Here is a 13,932-nt window from a genome sequence, read left to right as displayed (position 1 = left end):
AGCAGCGGACCTTCGTTTTTTTCCCCAGGAGTATGGTGGAAAAACCCTAGACCACCTTTTTGGATTCTTATACCCAAGTTACTAAGAATATTACCAGTGGCATACAGGGAACTTAGCCAATGAGCGGTCAGAAAAGGTGTTTCCTCTGTAGTTCACACCTATCTCCTCCGATCTCCGGCTCCACCCCTGCCAAGGCCTAAAGTCTCCAGCCCTGGGCAGGGGACCCCATCCGGCTCCGATCGCCCAGCTCCTCCCCTGGCCAAGGCCAGCAAGGGCAGGCAGAAAGGTTGGCTTTCTCCATTGTGGGGAAACCCAAGCCTTCCTCCAGCTCTGTGGCCACAGCCATCTTGGTTGGGTTTATTTGCATATTTGCTCCTGATTGGCTTGTGAGCGTGGCTTGTGGGTGTAGCGGAGGTAGGGTCAATTTGCATGTTACTGTTTTATTAGATAGGATATGTGCATCATACCATTTGCTCTTTTGAAGTAGCAACAAATAAAAATATAATAAAACCCTGTAGCTAAATGAACAAAAAAAAGCTCTTTCTAATAATCTCTTATAGAGTTACCATCTGTGAATTTACTTAAATGTTTTCTTGAAAAATTAATTTTCTTCTTTATGTATTCCTGATACATGATTCATTTATATTCATTTATCCAGAGACTATTTCTAAATTTCATGTATGTCCTCTTGTCTATTATCCTGGAATTTGGTGAAAAAAAAATGTATACTTAATCTAAGAAATATTCCCAAGTTAGTTAACTACATTGTTTTAGGCCTATGTCAAATATCATTGTTTATTTTAATAAATATTTTTTAGTTAGACTAAGAAGTTAAGCATTAAGAAAATAGTACTTAATTATAAGTGATGACATCCATTAAGGATAAATGCCTGATGATTATATTTCTTTTATGTAATAAAAGGGCAGGCGTAATAAAAGGGCAGGCATAGCAATATAGTTCTGATTAAACTCCTTTAAATGTAAGTTATTGAGCCAAACTCCTTCCTACCTTTGGTATTCATTTATAAAGGCGTAAGATTTTAAAATTAGTACCCATAAACAGACCACTGCAGAACTATACAAAAATATTTGAATGTTGGGAAATAGAGTAGAGGTAAAATAGAAATGAATACCTTTTCTTAAAAAAAAAGACCTTCCTTTTTTCTTCATATTCACATTTTACTTTATATGCTTAGAATTGGGATTTATTGTTAAAACTATTTATTTGCAGTGAGTTCCTTATCTTTGATGTCATCTACAATGAATGTAGAAGAGATTAGAGAGTGATTAACATATTTAAAGAACCAGCCGCACAAACAATGACATCATTACAAAGGCCTTGTTTTCATTCCTGTGCCATTAGCAAGAAAGACGTGATGGGTGAGTACTCTTCAGAACCAGGTTCACAGTGGACAGGAAGGGCCTCCTCCCAGCAAGGAGAGCCTGAAGTCACAGGCTCCAGCCTCCATCGATGATGACGGGGTTACCTGTTACATAGGCAGACTGCAGGGATGAACACAAGGAGACAGAACAATTAACCAGGTGCCACACAGGTGGTGTTTTTCCCAATTCATCTATGACTGATGTAGCTAAACAATTTACTCTCAGAGTAAAGGGAGCACTCAACAAAGAGAATTCACGAAAGTCTGAATTAAATTTTGGGATGATTTAACATTGCTGTGTTCTTGTGGTCTGGCCTCTGGCTGCTGTTTCAGCATATGTCACACTCTAAGCAGGTCTATGAGGTATTTGGTCTCACAATCAAAAAATTAAGAAGTTAGGTGGCAGCCCTGGCCGGTGTTTCTCAGTGGTTGGAGTGTTGGCCCAAGCACTAAAGGATTACAGGTTTGAATCCCAGTCAAGAGTTATGGATTCGATCCCCGGCTCCAGTCAGAGGCATGTGCAGGAGGCAATCAACCAATGTATCTCTCTCACATTGATGTCTGTCTGTCTGTCTCTTTCTCTCCCCCATCTCCCTCTCTCCTTTCCCCTCTCTCTAAAAATCAATGGGGAAAATATACTTGGGTGAGGATTAACAAAAACAAAAATAAAAGTTAGATGACATATAGTCATTCCTGAAATTAGGATAAAGTCTAGGCTAGAACATTACATTTGCATTTCAAAACTCAGAACTATTCTAAATGAGCTGAATTTTGTGCCAGTGATAAACTTTTGCATATAATCAGGTATGTCGGTCATAAAGTGGTCATGTCAATTACCAAACAAAAAAATTTTAAAAAGATATTATATTGAAGCATCCATCTTATATAAAAACTGCTGTTTGAAATTTTAACCCTGCTATTTGACTTCTGTAAATGCTTGCTTGCTTGCTTAAATAATAAGGAAAATAAGACTACTCCCACTTCAGAGAGGCCATTAAACCTTCCCCGGATGAAATTATCAGTGCTGGCGCCAGGCCAGGCCTCTGGTTGAGGTCTCAAAGCCCCAGCACATAGGGGCTCTTTAAGAACTTGCAAAGGCGGCCGGAAACACCCCATATTTGGGAGACAAAGAAGGTAAAAACATATAAATAGGGAAAATTCCTCCATGTTGGGGCCCAGAATTTGAGAGACATTTTCCTCTGGACTTGCGCGTAATAAATGTAACTCCATCTCTCTAAGTATTACTTGGTTCTTCTCTGGTTTTCTGTAACATTATTGATTCCCTGAACTGGGAAACAACTGTGCTTGGCCTTTTGGCCTCCAGTGAATGGGCCAGGTGTGGGGCCTGGGGAAGCCGGATAGGCCTCCGGGAGGTGCCACTCTGCTGATTTTAGCAGAATTGAACCGGGGGACTCCGGGAGCTCCCAGACCTCAGTCCAGGACCTGGCCGGCATCTGGAGAGAGTGGACGGACACTTCTGGACCTGTTGACGGAATCAGTAAGGTAGGGGCCCTGTCAGTTCAGCCCACTCCAAGTGAGTGGAAGGGGGCGCTTGATCACCTCCCCGGAGGCCATAGAGCTTCCTCAGGCAAATTGATCAGGAGTCAGGAATCAGGTGACTGTTTAAACTCTGGGTAAATATCTGGTAGGAGTAAAAAACTCAGACTCTTTGGTGTAAGAGTCTGTGTGAAGTGAAAGCTACTTTGTGCTGTCTGGCTATACACAAGAGAGTATTTGTTATCTCTTTCTATTGTTGAATTTGTTTAAAGATAGGGTGGACCTGCTGTGATGGTCTGCAAACGTCTTAAGCAGAGCTGCTGAGTTATTTTTCTTAGAGATATTTGCTCTCTATAACAGTGGAAGGGAATCAGCCCATTTAGCAAATAAAAATTTCTCTCTATGTTTGTATAAGTAAGGGTTTCAGTTTGCTCTAATTTGTGAATTTGCTGTATTAAATTGAAATTTTAAAATCATAGGGTTAATTTAAAGGTATAAATTTGTGATATTTCAAAGAACAAATAACTTTTATTTATGGCTTTCTTATCTCTTTCGGTGGTCAGAGACTTTCAGGGGCAGGGCTTACAGCTCCGCAGGGCAGAGAGATTTACAGGCCCTGTCCCTGCTTGTGACATCATAGTCCAACTGAGGGGAACTAAGGCTGAAGTTATTATTAACTGTCTATGGACCCCTTTAACCCTGGCTGTGTGTTTTGTTTAACTTACTGTTTTCAGTTATTAGGATCCTCATAGAGGACATAACCTGGTCTTTCCCTTCCTCTCTCATCCTAATTCTAATAGCATCTGTAACTGGATTAAAGATCTTTTCTTTCAGGAGGCCATCCAGGCTTTCAGTTCGCAAGAAATCTCCCTACACACCCTTATCCTCCTCCGCTATCTTTCCAGGCTGACTAAGAGTCATTTTTCTCCACAGGTCAGACCCCAGCCTCCGGGAGGGAGGATTACTACAGTGGTAGTCTGTAGTTTTCTCCGAAACTCCCACTGTTTCTATTTCTCCCCTCTGTAGAAATTGTCTTCCTCTGACTCACAATAGGAAAGGGAGACAAGCAACTGGACTGGGGAATGGGAATGGTCGGAGAAATCAAGAGTGGTAAAAGATAAAGATTTAAGGTCCTCTAGGAGTCTAGGGGCTTAGAGTAAAAATCCATGAGGGAAAACAACGGTTACAGAAAGAAAGAAGTATCCTTAAATGTAAAAAGCCTAAATATACAGGATCTCAGACCATTTGCCTTGTTTCAGGACAGAGTAAATGGTTAATGCAGAAAAAGCGGGGGTGGGGGTGGGTGGGGGGGGGGTGGCAGTTAATTATGAAGCAGGGAGAGATGGGTTTTTGTTGATTTTTACTGGCTGCAGACCGCTCTCCTGGCGTAGGGGTATGGTCCAGGAGTCTTATCAGAACTTTACTAGATTCAAGGTCACAAGTTTTCTGCAATCATAATTAATCTAGCTGCCCTGGTGATTTAAAACTGGTTGATAGGCAGACTCAGCTCCCAAGAGCCAGATGAAAGAAGGGGGTGAGGGGGGCTGGATGCCTGAGCTGCCTGCAGTGGCCCTGGAAGAAGCCGCAGCAGCGAGAAAAGCGGGGACAGCAGACATTTACCTGACACTAGAGCTGCCCCACTGCTGCCCAGTGAGTAATGAGTGTTTTACAACAAGCAATACAAGACTTAGGCCTTTGGCTTGTTGGCTGCAGCAGTTAAACCAGAAGCCAGTGACTGCTACTAGCATCCTGCAGCCCCAGGAATAGAGCAGCAGGCCCGGGATCTGTAAAATCAGCAGAGAGAGCTAGTGAAAGCTCCCTGTTTGCAAATGTACTGAAAGGGTTCAGTACCTGTTGCTGCTGGAAGAGGAGGGGCTGAGATCCCCTTCCAGTGCACTCCCTTGGGAGAGGCCTGGTCGCTGCTCTGCCACAAAGGGGACTGGCGGGAAGACAAGGGGCCGAATACCCAAGCCACTGCTACACAAGTGCTTTGCAATATGCAAAGCTGTTTCTAACTGCGACTCTGGCTGTTTGGACTGGCAGCTTAAAGTCAAAGAGCAAAGGAAAGCCACTCTTCCCGGACCGGGGAGCCTTCAGGACTTTGAGATTCTCCAAGAGAGGAGGAGTCTGACTGAGGGATGGCAGAGACCCTGTTGGGTTAGAAGGACCTAAGGCCACATGTTAAACTTATAAATTATGGCTTTCTAGGCAGATGTCCAAGCCCAGATATGTAGGGGTTAAGCTGCCTGTTTACAGCAAAACAACCTTCTCCCATGCCAGAATAAATTTTAGGGAAATTAGACAGGCTGTGTTTGTGGCTAGAAAGAAGAACTGGCCACCATGCACAGCCCTGACAGTGGCCTGCAGAAAACTGTATAATAGACTTAGATGATGCCTGCGTCTTCATGGACATGACTCCAGAAAGACAAGAACAATTTTGCTTTGTGTGAGAAGGTCAAAAATAGACTTTAGTCACCTTCCTAAGGTATTTGTATAGCCCTACCATGTGTCATATATGGTAGCAGAAGATTTGGCTACCTAAGGTGGCCACAGTGCCAATATTGTACTTCATTGTGTTACATTAACCTTACAGATTTGAATGCAGTTGCCAAAAGGGCAGGTGCCCAAATGGGCAAGGAAAATACCCATCTGGTTTTGGTCTCTATTAAAAGACAGTTGGCAGCCTATATACTGTCTTGCAGGCCTGTGTGACCATGCCCATGTCAGGTGTGGCACAAACCTCAACTTTAGGAAATTGGGGAAGGCCTGTTTAGAACAGAGGGAAGTGGTGAGTACCAGCTCTTTGTTACAGGAATTACAGACCCCATGAGGTCCTGTGACATGTAAGACCCTGTAAAGGAATAAAGCTCCTTTAGTCCTTTCTGAGAGGGTGTGTCACCCCTCCCAGAGACCATATAAAATTTTAAGGACAAGTCAAGTAGGGGGAACCCTACTACAAGGACAGCTATAATTGTCTACTTGAATATAAACACATTTTGAATTCTTCCTTGTCATTTGAAGACAGTTATATTACTCTGAAGAATCCATAGAAAGGACTGACAAGGAAAATCAGAAGATCTTAAAGCAGGTCAGTATATTTTTCTCCTTATATAATTCCTCTGAAATTTGGCAATGCTTAATAAATCATGGCAATACATTTCTTTGCATAAATTCAATAAGACCGGTTTCTAATAGTGGTTTTATTGACTGGAAACTTTGACTGGAGTATCATGTTTTAAAGAGCCCTGTCTGAACTCTGAAGATTTGAAGCCAATAAGAATGCCAAGGAAAAGCCTGGTATCCTGCTTGGGAGCCCTGAAAATGGCTGGCACTGGAGCGTCAGGCCTGTGCCCTACCATCACTGGCGGTTGGTCAGAGTAGAAGAGGAGCAATAAGGATGCCTCTGCGTCCTTGCGGAACCCCCACGCACTCTAGGCCGCGACTAGTAGGAGGGCTACTGAAATGGGTCTTAAAACCTAGGGCGTGGGCCCAGGTGGAGTTGCTGCAGGTGAGGGATTCACCTAACTCAGCAGATACTGCAGGCAGGCTGGACAGCAGCTGGGTGGCTTGGCTTCCTGGCCCTATGGGGCACAATAAGTTTCAATCATGAAATTCCGGCAAAGGTAGTCAGTTACCATTCTTGTTGTGTTTATGCAAACAATCAGGCCAAATTAAATACAATAGGTAAATTGGTCTTGATCTGGCTCTTTTGATAAACAAAGAGGTAATTTTGAGGAGAAAAATTCTATTTCAATAGAGGTTATTAAAACTGAAATGCTTTCTTTCCCTTCCATTGGACCATTTGTTACAGTTTGTCTCTGCCAGGTAACAAGCCCACCTCCTCCTGTGCCCAGGCCTCATCATCCCTCTGACAGAGAGCAAGGATCTCTTGGCTCTGAGAGAAAACTTCGTCCCTCCTCAGCAAGAAGCAGCTACAGAAGAAATTCAATGTCCATTTTCCCTAAAAGAATTCAGAGCCAGGATCCTTGAGGTAATATATTAGGCAGTTAGACAGACATGAGCAGAGCAAGGACGATGGGCCAACTAGCGCTACAGGATGTAACTAAGTCTTCCACCTCTATGTATGTGAGACAAGGGGCATAGGCAAAGAGGTACTCACCCAAAATCTTAGCCCTTAGAAAAGGCTGGTAGCCTATTTGTCCAAAAGACTTGACCCCTTTGCATTTGGGTGTCCTACTTGCCTCTGGGCAGTGGCAGCCACAGCTATGCTTATCGAAAAAGCAAATAAGTTAATCCTACGGCAGTAACTAATCCTAACTGCCCAACATGAGGTGGAGGCTTTACTCCAGAACACACTAGAGCACTGGATGTCAAACCCTCAAGTCACCCAGTTTCAGGCTCTCTGGTAGAAAAAAGAAAAATCAGTAACAATTTATACTGATAGCTGGTACACATTTACAATGGCTCACGTACATAGTGCTATTTACAAGGTAAGGGGTCTCCATAGAAGCAAGAGGGAACCAGGCCACAGATGAAGCTGCCTGGGAGGCTGCCCTAAAACCAGTGGGGCCTCTACAGATTCTAGTGACTCTTCCAGACGCTGATCTACCCAATCTAGAAAAGCTGAAATCCATAACCAGTCTTTATTCAAGTTCTTACAGGCTTTATAGTCTACCCAGGAAGCAATCCAGAAGCACATCTGAGATGCTCTGCCTGTACCAACTTCTGATCCAGTTCATCCCTTCCACCCTGGTGACTCTGTTTGGGTAAAGAAATTTGCCACCTAAGGACTGACTCCTACCTGGAAAGGACTACCTCCACGGCAGTCAAGGTCAACAGAATCCCAACGTGGCTTCATCACACCTGGCTTAAGACAGCCCAGGAAAAATAAAGAGTCCAGGACTTTTCGGACTCTCTAAATATTACTCCTGGCCCTCGTTCTGGGCCCTTATCTCATAAGCAGGCCCACTAACTTTATTATGCAGAAAATTAAGATTATAGTCCTCAGGGGTAAATATAACTCCCTCCCTGACAATGACCAAGAGTCAATGATTTGACTCATGTACATAAAACCAGTGGGGAATGAAGAATCCATCTTATATAAAAACTGCTGTTTGAAATTTTAACCCTGCTATTTGGCTTCTGTAATGCTTGCTTGCTTAAATAATAAGGCAAATAAGACTACTCCCACTTCAGAGAGGCCATTAAACCTTCCCTGGACGAAGTTACCAGTGCTGGCACCAGGCCAGGCCTTTGGTTGAGGTCTCAAGGCCCCAGCATATAGGGCTCTTTAAGAACTTGCAAAAGGGGCCGGAAACACCCCATATTTGGGAGACAAAGAAGGTAAAAACATATAAATAGGGAAAATTCCTCCATGTTGGGGCCCAGAATTTGAGAGACATTTTCCTCTGGACCCGCGTGTAATAAATGTAACTCCATCTCTCTAAGTATTGCTTGGTTCTTCTCTGGTTTTCTATAACATAGTATAGTTGATCAATATATAAAGGCAATTCCAGGAACTGAAGCAGACTAAATATATTTGAAAAATTTCAATAAAGATACTGAATTATTATAATCTATTAAACTATGAAAAATTTGATGCTAGTTTTAGATACAAATCTGTGCTAGAGGAGTTAAAACAAATAATTTTTTTCCCATAGAATTTTTCACTTTCCAAATTATGAAAGGTAAAATGATTTCTTGTGGTAGAGGTTTAAAAAATCTCTTTTAACTTAAACATAGATAATAAAGATTAAAATCTGTGTTCTTTGTTTTAAATTTACCTAAAGCCTAAGACAATGGAAGAAGGAAGAAGAAAATACACGAGTACAGAAATTTTTAAAGTTTATTCTATGAAAACTGATCATATAATGTAGACAAACTAATAGGGATACTAATCACTTTACCAAAAAATGACGCCCTCCTTCCCCAAGTATTTTTATAAGGCAAGCTCTCTGTTACACATCCGTACTCCTCTGGGCCCCTTTAAAAGGCGAAAGGTCCTTTTGTTGCACGTTTCAAGCCAGAACATTTCCAAATATATGGTAACCTAAACTCTGGATAAACAAGGGCAACTTAACTAATCAGCTGTACCCCCAAATCAAATGGGTTCTTCCGAAGACATGCATTCAGGGAAATCACCAAGGCCAACATACTTGCTTCATTAGTATTTTGTCTAGCAAGTTCCCCAAATAGTTCTAAGAAGTAGTAACTGCTCTGTCACCTGTATTGGTCAGATTCAAATCCTGTATTGGTCATATTCACCAACCACCTGGTGTGCCATACCACGTTCCTGTAAAGAGGAACTAACTGATGAGTAACACACCTCCTCACTCCTGCCTATGCACTTCCTTATCCCTGTTTCTCTCTTTTAAAAAAAATATATATATTTTATTGATTTTTTACAGAGAGGAAAGGAGAGGGATAGAGAGCTAGAAACATCGATGAGAGAGAAACATCGATCAGTTGCCTCCTGCATACCCCCGACAGGGGATGTGCCCGCAACCAAGATATATGCCCTTGACCGGAATCAAACCCGGGACCCTTCAGTCCGCAGGCCGATGCTCTATCCACTGAACCAAACTGGTCAGGGCTATCCCAGTCTCTTTTCATACATTGTAGTGCCCTGGTCATGTAACATTCAAAGCCGTAAGACAGAGAGGGATGTTCCTGTGCTCTACACCTTGTAAATATAGTTTCTGCTTTTGCAGTAGGATGCCATTTAAAAACAGACAATAGCTGTTAAAGAAGAAACTGGTTCCTAAGTAGGTGCGAAGTGGAAAGAGACAGAATTAAGAACTTCCATACATGATGACAAGTACAAATTCATAGGAAAAAAGAGCCAGGGGGAGTCTGCTAAATAAAGGCACCAGTAAAACTAAAAACCCAATTTTGTGCTTGCCACATGCAATTAAAGCTGATGAACCTCCTCCCTGCTTCACCTGAAGCGCTCAGAATTTTGGAGGCTCATTTGTTTGACTCACACTTAACCAGTGTTTCCCCAACTGCAATTTTTGAAAGCAACTATCTGTTCAAAAGTTGGGCGATTTTTTTTTCACTCCTCTATTTCATTTACTACAAGATTTAGTAACATGTAAAGCTGAATGAGGAAAAGTCGCAGCTCAGATCAAAGTGGCCTTTCTTTGAGCAAATTAAATCAGAATGGATCCCTGTCCAGTAACTGCAGCATCTTAGCATGTGTATGCCCATTACTCTCTAAGTCAGCATATAGATATATTTTTTTAGCAAATATTGGCCAAATATTATTAAGATAATGAACCCCCTGCGAAGAGCAGTGCTTACTTCATCAGAAGCCAAATACACACACAGCAGGGCTATTTCTTCTGCAGTTGCAAACCTTCCAGTCTTCTGTCTCTTCAGAAAGTCGCTCAGTGCCTGTGACCAGAAACCATGCCAGACATCAGTGACCGGAGCTGAAGTGTGAACTCACCTGCAATTCCTCCTGGCAATCAAAGGCAAGATGAATCTACAGACATACCACTGGCTTGTAGCCTTAATCATGTATGATGCATAATATGTGAGAATATCATTAATTGGGGACTAAAGCAGACCAAGCAGGGCTATGGTGACTTCCTAGCTACTCAAACTATTTTGTTATTCTACAGACACTGTGACAGATCAGAAAATTCACATTAAAGAAGGGAGCTTTGTTAAAGCTGTAGTAAAATACACTTAGTGGGATATTTGCCATCTTCACCATTACAGTTCAGTGGTGTTAAGGACATTCACACTGTTGTGCAACCCATCTCCAGAGCTCTTTTCATCTTGCAGAACTGAAACTCTATACCCAGTAAACAGCAACTCCCCATGCCCACGCCGGTGCCCCCCCCCCAACTCTCCCGGCAACCACCATTCTATTTTCTGCTTCTACGAATTTGTCTACTCTAGGTAAGGAAGAGGGCATTTTCTAACCGGAAGATTTAAACACATTTAGGAGAGTAGATATACCTCTTCAGGATTTGGTCGGGCTTGTATTCTTTCTTGCAGAGATGGGGTATCGACCGTTCCTAAGTCAAACAGGGACATTCAGCGTGGTTAGTTACTTTAACTGAAAAAAGAAGCTGACACTTAAACTCCCTTTCCATATGCTAGGACAATCAGCGAAAGCCTTCTCCACGACTTAGAATGACAATTTCACGTCTACCTGCCAGCCCTGTTATGTAGGAGGCTTATAACTTCTGTAGTAACATTTCTATGACTTTTTAAAACACAGACTGTATTCTTGGTGACACTAGGCAGGGACTCTGGGTGAGTCACCCAGCATTCCCAAGATACTGATTTTAGTCACATGATGTTAACATGATCCTTTATGGATTTTAAGCACTTTTACATGTATTATCTCAGTTAATCCTCACAACCATCCTGAAATGTGGATACAGTCATGGAAGTGCTTTCCCAGCACGAGGACCCAGACCGCCTGAAGGCCCTCAAACCACCCCTGCTGTCAGGTTCACGCCGGGGACCCCCGGGCCAAGTCTGTGCCTGTCATCGTCCCCCGTAACTTAGGTGGTTCTACATTTTCCTCGTTCTCTTGCCTATTTTCATTGGTTTCAAATTCCTCTTTTTAAGCACTCTCATAAAAAATGTAATTTGAAATTATTTCGCTTAAAAAATGAATGACACTAAAATGTTTTAGATCCCACTTAGAGCACGCTTCAGACTTTTTGTTCACTTACATAGTCTGGCAGTTCTCTTGAGAGGGCTGTTTTTTCTTCTTCTGACTGAGAGTACTCCGGGGGACCACATGACCTTTCTAGGTCATAAGTGACTTTACAGTCATGTCTGCAGCTTCATCTTTAGACCATGCTCCTGGGAATGCCATAGATTTGATGTTTGCTTGGAAACCATTTCTTAATTTTGTCATTATCTGCCATTTCTCTGGAGAGGCTGGGAATCTTCAGAATCAGCAAATCCTGGCTCTTTTTTGTTGAACAGCCCCTCATCCTTTAGCTTCTCTCTCTCCTCACATTTTACTGTAGGTGGGCAGCACTTTTGAACATTCCAGGTGGAAACAGCCTTTGCTAGATCACCCAGTTCATTAGGGATGTTTTCTACCTCACGTTACTGCAGGGAATAGTGTGATAAACTTTCTGAAGCCACATACCTTGTATCAGTTTCCAAGAGTGTTTCCCTCATCTCCCTCATCAACAGCCTCCTCACAGTACAACATTCTACCAACAGTGTGCTCAAGGCCCCTAACACATTCATTGTACACTCTCTTCAAAATCCTTACAGCTTTAGCCACTTCCCTCCACCGAGGCAAATGAGCGTCAGACCCTACATGTGGCTGGTATGATGGCTATTACACGAAAACTGTGGAGCAAGCCTATGCGTTCCACTTAATTCATTGCCACTGGATTCTGCTGTGTACATGGCACAGACCACCACCCACGCCACAGTCTACACAAGTCCGCAGGTGAAGTGCTGTGACTGTACAACCACCAGAGTCCTCCCAGACACAACCATTCCTAGTCAGGTTTTCTCCTGTGACTGGCTCAGTGAGTCATGGCTGGTTCCTTGTTCCAGAGAGTTTGATAACATATTTTCCAGTCTCCTGAAAAGTCCATCTGCTAAAACAACCATATTTTCCAAATCATTTTGCCATTTATTCCATTGGGTAAATAGCACCAAGAATAGCTGTACCTAAGTTTCACCAGTATGTGTTAAAATTGTCTCACCTATATCCTCCTTTTCTTAGTGTTACCTATGTTTACCTTTTTTTTTAAAAAAAAAAATCCTTATCAGAGGATATTTTTTTCCTTTGATTCCTAGAGAGAGTGGAAGGGATAGAGAAACTTTGACGCGAGAGAGATACTTTGATCAGTTGCCTCCTGAATGCACCCTGACTGGGGCTGGGGATCAAAAGTGCAACTTAGGTATGTGCCCTTGACTAGGAATTGCACCCGTGACCCTTTAGTTCATGAGCTGACGCTCTAACCACTGAGCAACTGGCCAGAGCTATGTTTACTTTTCTAGTCTAAGAAAAATCAAGCAGAACACCGCAATCATGGAAATTCTGTAGTTTGCAGGGTATTTAGTAGTTTTCCCTCTTTAACTAATAAGTCAGTGGTTTTCAACCTGAGGGGAGACCCTGATGGATTACATCAGAATCTCCTGTGGGGCTTTCCAATCACAGGCATACCTTGTTTTATTGCGTTTCCCCTTATTGTGTTTCACACCCATTAAGCCTTTTATAAATTGAACACAAGACCCTTTGCCAGCCAAAAGGTTATGACTTGCTTTATTGCGATACTAGCTTTATTGAGGTACTCGCTTTATTGCGGTGGTCTGGAACTGAATCCATAATACCTCCAAGGTATGTCTGTACCATACACACAGTTTCCCCATAACTCCCCAAATTCCAGCAGGCCCTTCAGGTTTTTAAAAGGTCCCACAGGTAACTGTGAAATTATACTTCTCCCCAACTCCTCAATAATAATTGTGAACTACTGAGTTCACAATAACCATTGTGAACTACTCTGATCCTGGACAGGCATTATTTAATTGCTTTCCAGAGAGGAAGTTAATACCTGTTCTCAGGCACCTTGCATTCATTTGGGGTAGGTGGAGCCAGGTGAAAGGGCATAGCTACTTAACCGAAACACCCATGGTTATTAAGAGAAGGGGAAGTTTTTATCAAGAAATAAGTTACTGAATGGTTTTGTTTGGACAAATGGAATGTTCTTTCTACTAATAATGAGTTTCGCCTTTCTCCTTTCCTTCATAGGAGAGTCAGCATACTTTCTGGTAAAAAGCCAGATAGGGAATATTTTGAGCTTTGAGAAACCTTTGGTGTGCTTTAACTATCCAACTCTGCCTATAGCGTGGGAGCAGTCCTAGCCAACACATAAGCAGGCTGTGGATATGCTCCCATTAATCCGTATTTACAAAACAGGTGGTGGCCAGATTTGGTCTGTAGGCCATCATTTGCTGACCCCTGTTATAGGCTAAAGGAAGATGTTCATTTATGGGCCATCCAGGAGGGTCCCAGGACCCAGCAGCTCCCTGTCTTCTGGGAGGCTCTTCTCCCCTCCTTCCCACTGTCCTATCAGTCAGGTCTACTTTTCCTCTT

The 13,932-nt window shown here is 42.6% G+C and overlaps 1 protein-coding gene across 3 annotated transcripts in view; it reads right to left on the bottom strand.

The window, feature by feature from the left end:
• Window positions 1-765: 765 nt before the first annotated feature.
• Window positions 766-13,932, bottom strand: part of BDH2 (3-hydroxybutyrate dehydrogenase 2) — a 29,555-nt gene continuing 16,388 nt past the window's right edge. The window contains exons 7-9 of one of the 3 annotated variants that reach the window (XM_079777335.1): window positions 10,809-10,867; window positions 10,143-10,235; window positions 766-1,503 (exon numbers count right to left, since the gene is read on the bottom strand). In XM_079777335.1, coding sequence (XP_079633461.1) covers window positions 1,450-1,503; window positions 10,143-10,235; window positions 10,809-10,867 — 206 coding nt within the window. In that variant the 3' untranslated portion in view covers window positions 766-1,449. The remainder of the gene's footprint in view (window positions 1,504-10,142; window positions 10,236-10,808; window positions 10,868-13,932) is intronic. The other 2 variants (XM_079777336.1, XR_013813794.1) reach the window with 2 other exon arrangements.

Source organism: Cnephaeus nilssonii (assembly GCF_951640355.1).
Source record: "Cnephaeus nilssonii genome assembly, chromosome: 1".
In the NCBI taxonomy this organism is placed as follows: Eukaryota; Metazoa; Chordata; class Mammalia; order Chiroptera; family Vespertilionidae; genus Cnephaeus; species Cnephaeus nilssonii.
Note: the sequence above shows the minus strand (reverse complement) of the source record. Positions and strands in the feature narration are given on the sequence as shown.